At 35.4% G+C, this 9199-nt stretch overlaps 1 protein-coding gene across 1 annotated transcript; it reads right to left on the bottom strand.

Moving 5' to 3' along the window:
• Positions 1 to 5442: 5442 nt before the first annotated feature.
• On the bottom strand, positions 5443 to 8319 carry LOC110373536 (carboxypeptidase B). Its single transcript, XM_064039446.1, has 6 exons — positions 8162 to 8319; positions 7532 to 7741; positions 7351 to 7450; positions 7057 to 7179; positions 6644 to 6832; positions 5443 to 6091 (listed from the first exon to the last, which is right to left on the bottom strand). The coding sequence occupies exons 1-6, from the start codon at positions 8227 to 8229 to the stop codon at positions 5480 to 5482; spliced, it is 1302 nt and encodes a 433-aa protein (XP_063895516.1). The 5' UTR covers positions 8230 to 8319; the 3' UTR covers positions 5443 to 5479.
• Positions 8320 to 9199: the final 880 nt, after the last annotated feature.

Raw genomic sequence — 9199 nt, 5'->3', positions numbered from 1 at the left:
TTTTGTGATTTTCTTCGACACCATTTAGGTTTTTAATGTTGTTCCCAGTGATTTTACAAATCATCGCAGCAGGTATTACTTGATCGCACTCTACCGTCCAATATGGCCCGATTGTATGTAGAACAGAATGTGAATTTAGAAGCCGTAGGCAGAAGCTCGTCATTCGTGACCTTTCGTCGTTGAATATTCATCATTCGTGTGACGTGGTGGCCTAGTGGGTAAAGAACCAACCTCTCGAGTATGTGGGTGTGGGTTCGATTCCAGGTCAGGCAAGTACCAACGCAACTTTTCTAAGATTGTATGTACTTTCTAAGTATATCTTGGACACCAATGGCTGATAAAAAGGTGAAGGAAAACATCTTGAGGAAACCTGGACTATAGTCTGAAATCACCAACCCGCATTGAGCAAGCGTGGTGATTAATGCTCAATCCTTCTCCATGTGAGAGGAGGCCTGTGCCCAGCAGTGGGACGATAAAAAGGCTGTAACAATAACAGTATACCCAGACGACTATGGAGTATACTTAGTTTTCCTTACTATCCTATCCAGTTTGAGTTGCTCAAAACTCTCCAAAGTTCTTTGTAATTTGTTTGTCGATAAAATGTGAAAATATTTTTTATCGATATTTCGTATTTCTCAGCACTAACCGCGGAGTTTCAACACCGAATGGTAATGTGGTGTAATCCGAACGTTGGAACTTTTCAATGAATTTAGAATACCGCTGCATCGCTGCAACCCAAGATTTTATATTTTTTTCGAATTTCCTAATTGAATTTCGCTCATAAACTTGAATTCTCATGCAATAGTCGAGTTTTACTGGCGTACGTAGTTTATCGTTACGCCGTATACGCGTGTAGTAGTCAATTATGTGGATATCGGTTTTTAACAAATACTGCTACCTCAAGTATATGTAGGTATATGTAGATACATTGTAGTGTTAACAATTTATTATTTTTAAAAGATGGCTTACAGGAGTCGGTTGCGCTTAGGTTTCAACCTATGCCTCCTGTATAGCCTCGATGCTGCTCGTTTTTGAGCAATGAAAGCGCTCTCTTTTTCCGTACTGTTGCCCCAAAATATTACACCGTATCGGAGAACAGAGCCAACGTAACCATGGTAAGCTGCTAACAGGGTACTCAGATTTGCTATTTTCCCCAATCTTATATGAGATGAACTTTGGACTGGAGGTGTATCATAATCATTATTGTTACGCTTTCACGTTCAAAAAACCCAACTGTGAATGAGAAGGAGTTTCGTATGAACAAAAGCGTAACCCTGGAAACGATTACATGTTGCTTTTTATTTGGGACCTCAATAAAATTATATCCTGATTCATAAAACAGAAGGAAATAGATAGGACAGTTACAACGAATAAATAAATTAGTTATAAAGTTTGAAATAGCATAAATTCTAAGCACAAGTGCAGTCTAATTGGCGCAATCAATACAGATATGAAATTGGATCGTACAAACTTCAGTTGCAAATTGTGGAGTGCCTAACTATCATGTTTATTATGTCTCTATATACATAAAATATGAGTTAGAGATATGATAGAAATAATGTCTGACTCTTTACACATGTTAAACATGTTTTAAGAAACATTTAAAAACATGTTTCACAATAGAAACATGTTTTTTGAAGTCTTCCTATTTTTTCATTCAAGACCCTTACAAATAAAAACAAGTCTGTCAGCGAATATTGATACCAGTGAAATACCTCCAAATATTTTCCCTATGATACAAAGGCATTTTTCCTGAGCACAAACTTAAAAATTTTCCTTGATCCTCAAAATTACCGTTAAAACAATCGTTGTGTAACATCTTTCAATAACTTCTTTAATACCGAATTATTTTTCTCGAAGAAAATTTTTAAGGCAATCTTCACAAATTGGAAACAGATCCCGAACTGAATCACGGTAAAAAATCGAGAGATTTAATTTTAAAAAATTCGCACTCTTCGACGCTCTTATAGGTCAAGAGCCGGTAACTGTAAGATCACCCATATTTCATAAGGTTGAAATTGGATAAATAGTATCCTATAACCTTTCGATAAATGGGCGAAATATTTTTTCAAATGGATCCACTAACCTTCCGAGATTATAGCGTTTAAGAAACAAATGAACTACTCAGCCAAATAACATTAGTAGGTATGGATTACATTATTAAAAAAAATACCCTATCCGGGCTTTTGACTCACACTCAAACCAACTTTAAAATAAAAATGAGGTCTGGCACCCTCTCGACTGCCGACCTCTCGGCAGACAGGCTCTCGACCTATAAGAATTTAATATGGCTGAGATGATAAGAATTGATTATTAAGGTAATCTGTTATAAAATGTGGCTTATCCGACCCCCGGTTCCGTGGACCTTTGATTTTGTTTATTTTTTAAGGCATTTGTATTATCTCTTATATAGGGGAACGACGAATTTGGGACATTTTTATATTTTATACTGATTTTTCTCGTGATAAAATATGATACTCGGCAATAGTGTAGCTTCGATTCACATATTTTGGAGCTGTTAATAACGAGCAATAAAAAATGTTTCCCCTTTATTAGACACAGTATAGATTGCTAATTACGATGACATTCTGAGGCTTTATACAAAAGCGTGAAAACATAACAAATGGAAAACAAACATAGCTAGCTCACGACTCTCTACAGTCGGGTAAAAATCTCAACAATAAATGTGATTGTTAAAAAGGTTGTTGAGCGATAAAAATAAGAAATTTCCCAGTTATCTTACGTGTGACATATTTTCTTGGGCAACAACGTAGTTCTCTACCTTGCGAGACAGGCATTCTCAAATAGTGATGTCACTTTAAATATTTGATGAGCTATCGATGTTTCATATCGATGGAATTGTATGGAATTGTATTGTGGATGTAAAGTTGGAACGTCCTTTTTTCAGTAGGTTATTAACATCATAGTTTATACGAAATTAATAAAAGAGTTATTTTGATCTTTCCATGCTTCCTGGTTATGCTTCAATAGCATACACTGATTTCTAGATGCCATTAGACGTTTTACTATGAATAAATGAGGCATCAATTTTTAATTAATAATAATAATGTATGTCATTAGGACAATGTTTTTTGCAGTTAGTTTTATATAACGCGCGGGGGAATTTCGGGTGAATTTCGGATGAAATATTGTAGTCCATGGAGATAGTGTAGCTTTCCAGCAATAAAATATTTTTTTTAATAGATTCAACAGTTTCAGTTCCTTTAACCAAAACTAATTCTTCTTAGGTGAGGCAAGTACCAATGCAACTTTTCTAAGTTTGTATGTACTTTCTTAGACACCAATGGCTGATAAAAAGGTGAAGGAAAACATCTTGAGGAAACCTGGACTATAAAGTCTGAAATCGCCAACCCGCATTGAGCAAGCGTGGTGATTAACGCTCAATCCTTCTCCGTGTGAGAGGAGGCCCAGGAGTGGGACGATAAAAAGGCTGTAACAGAACATAATTATTCTTGACATATTATTTAATATTTATATAACATCTTACTTTAAACATCCATTCGACACGGCCCCTCACTATTGTCCACTTCTCTTCGGCATGTCACGTCGCTCCTTGGGGCAATATTTCCTTCCCCCCTCCCCCCACTCCGAGACGTGGAGCTATCTGAAGCGAATTCTCTCCTGTTATTGCCAACCTGAATTGAAAAAAACAAAGCTGGATTTTTGTTTTTCGATGTTATAGGTTCAAACAGGTTTTGGGGCTTGGAAAAAAGTTGGTAATATTTTTTTGATAGAAAATTTGAGTGTTTTGTTTCATTAAATATTGCGAAGATTTTAAAATTTATTTATTTGTGTTCATCGAAAGACATATATAAAAGATATTAAGATATATAAGAAGATATGATTGACGTCTATCTCTTTTCTAAGTGCTACTCTAAATCAAAAGTCATTTGTAGCCTACTTCACAAATATTTAATTTATTTACATAATATTTATATACATCGTAAACCTAAAATTTCAAACTACACAATCAAAAACACAGAATTTAAAAAAACAAATAAAAAAAAGTTTTTGCTGGGAAGAAGTGGTACTTGGTGTGTCAATCAGGGTTCAAACTCTAATTACTATTTTAAATACCCAATTTATACTTTTATGGACTGAAATGAAGGATACAAAATGGCTTACATATTGTAACTAACATTAGCCTTATTCCATTTTAGTCCGATTCATCATCATCATCATCATCTCAGCCATAGGACGTCCACTGCTGAACATAGGCGATTTTATTATTTTAAAATTAGTTCGATTGAAATATGTAAAATCATACCATTAATTAAAAATTACTTTTTCAGATATTTTGTCATTCACATATGTAGCTTCTATGATTTTTTTAACGTTTATGATTCTATTTTATTTTTACACAGTTTAGAGATGATAGTGTCAAAATCATTGTTCGAAAGGAATATGTTTTTTAAGATACGACCTAAAAATACGTGTTGCCTTGAGCGGATAATTTTTGCCAGACGAAATTCGTGGAACCATAACGCCTGACAGATTATATTAGCAAAATGTAGTATATAGAGTAGTATGTAGATATAGAGTATATTAGCAAAATAATACCCAAAATATATGGTATAAATCGGAAAACTGGAATCGTTGGATGTTTTTAGCTAGTGGCTAAGTAACAGCAGCACGTATCGATTGATCGTAAAGTAAAGCAACGCTTGTGGAGGTCGGTCTGTGGATGGGTCACCATCTATATCAAGACGAGTTTTGAGAATATACAAGACTTCATATTTCTCATCAACGTTGTTTGCGCACGCATTGATATCATAGTATGAATTTATTGTCACATCTCTTTGTATTGTATAAGTAGGTAGTTCCCGGGTCGGGCCGAAATCTCTTTGTGGGTTTTCCTAAAGTTTCACAAAGCAGCCCGTGGTCTGGAAGTTGGTGATTGATTCACCCGTGCATCGGAGAGCACGTAAATGTCGGTCTTGCGCCTGATATCTTTCCGGTCTTGCACTATAATATGACCTGCGCAGCTGGCTGGTCTCCTTAAATGAGAACAGCCGCCGTGGCCGAAATCGGCCGTGGACGCCATTATAAGTAGTTGTCAGTCTGTACGAGATTAAATTCAACTTACTTATTGTTTTCATGGTCATAAAATTGAATTGTCTGTACCTTTTTTTCACATTGTTGTTTTATTTCTTTCGACTTACAAAGTTTACGAGGTTCATGAGCGAATTTTGTGCATCTAAAAATGGCTAAGATAGTAAGGAAAACTGAGTACCTATACTGTATAGTCGTCTGAGTATGAATGATGAATATTCAACGACGAAATGTCACGAATGACGAGCTTCTGCCTACGGCTTCTAAATTCACATTCTGTTCTGTACTACATACCTGCTGCGATGATTTGTAAAATCAATGGGAACAACATTAAAAACCTTAATGGTATCGAAAAAAAAACAAAAAATCGCAGTATCAAAAATAATTTAATCAGTATAAAATAATCTTAAGCAGTATTGAGTTTCTTCAATTCTTTAGCAGCAGCGGCCGCAGCTCTGGCTCCAACTTTAATACCTTCCCAAGTCTCAAAGCCAGCTTGTTCAATAAAATCAGGGTCTACAAGGAATCCATCAAACCATACACTGTTTCTATAAGCAGGAAGTTCATAGGTGTACGAGAATGGGGCAGCAGCTTGCATGGCGTAGTCACTAGCACCACCAGACGCAGCGTACAGAACATGGAAGATATTACCAACAATATAGTCCTTGTTGGAAGACCATTTGACCCTGTCGATGGCTTGGGCCATTTGGACTCCAATTAAGTGGAGCTGCAGAGCATTGGAGGGGAGAATACCATTTCCATAACCGTACAAGATCATGCTGCCAAAGCTATGGATGTCAAGGTATAAGGCCATTCGGTTGCGATGTTCGGCGATGATGTCCCTGATGATAGAGGTTTCGGGTTCGGAGAAGGCGCTTCTGCCGTGGAAGGTATCAGAGCAAACGCTGGAGCTAGACGCTGTGCCCCAGTTCATGCCAAAGTTCCTGTTGAGGTCTACTCCCATGCAAAGGTTGCCAACCATGTAGCCGGTTGCGCGATTCTTTCTCCAGTAACGGTCCTAGAATGTGCAAAACATAGATAGATATAGACAAAAGAAAGTGAAAATCCGAGAGTGAGATTTTTTTTAATTGTAGAGGGCTTCAATTTATCAAATGGTTGTTTATTTGCGTCACAAAATTGCATGTTGTGTTACGTAATAATAAATTAATCTTTAAGTAGCCTGTTTATCTACAAAACGTGATTATAATTTTGTAATTGTCTGCCTACTAATTGATAAATAATTTCTACAAGGTGTTTATTATGACTATCAGGCACGTGTTTATTAACTTAATCTTCCTAAAAGTCAATATTTTTTTGGAAAACACGTGGGTAAAACCAAAGATTATCAGGTACCTAAGTTTCATTGGTAGATACTAACTTAAATTTATATTTTTATCGTGTCATTCAGATTACAGAGTTAGGCAAGACAAATATTATGATTAGATAAATTGAAATGAGAATTATCAAAGACACAACTATGCATAAGTAGCAATTGAACTAATTAAACCAAAGTGACCCAAATGACATTTTAATGACCATTTAACCTTCTACAATTTGAACGAATACTTACACCGCCAAAAGTATGAACATAACCATCGGGATTGGCTACAGGCAAGATGATCCAATCGATATTGTTGATCAGGTCAGATTCTGTGACATCAATGACAAGTTTGTGGATGGCGTAGAGAGTCGCAGGGAGGGTCACCCATTCACGACAGTGGAGGAGAGACTGCATCATGACCACGGGCTTGCTGGCGTCCTAGAAATGGAAAATACAATTGTACTATAAGATATAAAAAGTATTGCTTTATCTAGACGAAATCTTATAGTCAAATTAAATAAAACGAATCAGGTATTTGGATTCACAAACAGGGTTTTTTCTTTAGTTGGAATTTAGTTTGAGATATCAACTTTATAATCAATACTAAAGTTAAGCTTTATAATAAAATTATTCATTTTCTAAGGATTTGAAATGAATCTTACCTGGAAGTTGGTGGTAGAAATTCTGAGGTACTTGATGGATCTGCCTTCGAAACTCTTTCCTCCTTCAACAACGGTGACAACGTTTGGGAATTCTTTTGCAAGCTCTTGTAAGTAAGCATCGACCTGTAAAATAATGTTTATTATTCTTGTTATGAATTGGTATGTCCTCTTTGATGTTTAAACTAAGTGCATGATCATGTATTTTATTTTGATTTACAATTAAGGTTCCTCTCCTTGTCTTGTAAGTCCCAATCTTATGAAAAATATGCAGCAATAATGTAAGCTTTTGTTTACCTCTTCATAACTGTGGATTTTGTCAAAGGACAGACGCGATCTGGAGCTGTTGCTCTTAGCTGCAGCTGCGGCTAGGAGTTGATCTTCCAATTCTAGCTGTCTGAAATCGAAATTATGCTTAGTCATTGATTTTTCAATACCATTATTTTAATCTGCATCAATGTTAGCATATAAAACTTACTCTTTAACATTTTCAACTTCGAGTTTGTATTGCACTCCAGACTGTTTGAGGAAGTTTTCAAATATTTCCCTCTTGAATTTGGGGACGAGAACTTTGCCAGGGCGTCCGGGCACAGCATCAGACCAGACATCGAGCATCAAATCATTTTCGAAGTCATGGACCAATTTGACTTGGTCCATTGAGGCAACATCTACTTGATAAACGGCATGTCTGAAAATAAAGTGAAGATTTGTGTGAATCAAATGTTATTTAAGGGCGACTCGGTAAAGGTTTGTAACGAAAAATCAGGAAAACTATTTATTCATAATCTAGTTGTTATGTTTAATCCTACTAATATTATAAACGCGAAAGTTTGTATGTATGGATGTATGGATGTTTGTTACTCTTTCACGCAAAAACTACTGAATGGATTTTAATGAAACTTTACAATAATATAGCTTATACATCAAAATAACACATAGGCTACAATTTGTAAACATATTGTTCGAAATACTAAACCTTTGCAGACGAAGTCGCGGGCACCAGCTAGTATGGAATATTGAGAAACAAGCCCATATCGTCCAAATGTGGATACATTGGTGGCAGATCTATTTATTTTGATATAGAGGTAGAAATTAAATTGATTCTTACCCATCATAAATTTCGTGTTTCGCCAGCACCCCAGCCACACACAAACAGAATACAAATATGTATTTCATGATTAAGAAGATGTGGCAATTAAGCCACTTTATAATAAAATACTAACAATTTCATGAGTCGTTTCATTTTATGTGCAAGAGCATCTGATAAAGACATTAGATTTTAATTAATATCGCTAATCCTACCGATTATGATCTGTCGTACTTCGCAATTGATTACGATGACTAAATCATTATCAGTCGCTTAGATTATTTATCGAAGAGAAATGTAATTATTTACATTTCAACGTTTTGATTAAGTTAATTGAAGTATAAAAACCCATGACGCTGAAGGTGAATATTTAGGCTGATGACGTCATTAGAATGAAAAAATGTGTGATGGAAAAAAAGTAAAACAAAAAAGAAGCTTCGTCAAGAGCTAGATTTTTGGTAAACAAAAAATTGTGATCGGTATACAAAAAACACAGTCTTACAGTAGAAAGCGCCACTTTTACATGATATACATAAATAAGAACAATTACAGGAACTTTTTTTTGCTAATATAATCTGTCAGGCGTTATGGTTCCACGAATAATATGGTTCGTCTGGACATAATTATCCGCTCAAGGCAACACGTATTTTTCGTTTGTATCTTAAAAAAACATATTCCTTTCAATTATTTTGACACTATCATCTCTAAGCGGTTTTTTAAATCTGAAATAGTCTTACGTACGTCAAAAAATCATAGAAGCTATTTGAAGGACAAAATGTCAGAAAACGTAATTTATGATTAAGGACTTGCCTTTAAATAGATACATATTTAAATGTGGCGTCCTAATGGTTCAATCAGATATTAGTATATACCAACAGAATTGCACGCGGCTGAATTTGATTAATTCGTAGGTATATTCATATTTTAGAACACAGAATTTCAGTATATGTTAGCTAGCTATTCTACATATTGCAAGGTAGAAACAACCAGTTGAATATGGGATAACGAATATGACAAATTGAAGCCTGACTGGTTACATCTGCCGATTGTGGATATTCA

Source organism: Helicoverpa armigera, chromosome 19, assembly GCF_030705265.1.
Source record: "Helicoverpa armigera isolate CAAS_96S chromosome 19, ASM3070526v1, whole genome shotgun sequence".
NCBI lineage: Eukaryota > Metazoa > Arthropoda > Insecta > Lepidoptera > Noctuidae > Helicoverpa > Helicoverpa armigera.
This window is presented reverse-complemented; position numbering and strand designations above follow the sequence as displayed.

Excerpts from the sequence above, each read along its gene's own strand:
- LOC110373536 (XM_064039446.1), bottom strand. The coding sequence starts at position 8,229 with ATGAAATACATATTTGTATTCTGTTTGTGTGTGGCTGGGGTGCTGGCG. Across the intron at positions 7,742-8,161 it reads AAACACGAAATTTATGATGG|ACATGCCGTTTATCAAGTAG; the intron begins GTAAGAATCAAT and ends CTTTATTTTCAG. Across the intron at positions 7,451-7,531 it reads GAAGTTGAAAATGTTAAAGA|ACAGCTAGAATTGGAAGATC; the intron begins GTAAGTTTTATA and ends TTTCGATTTCAG.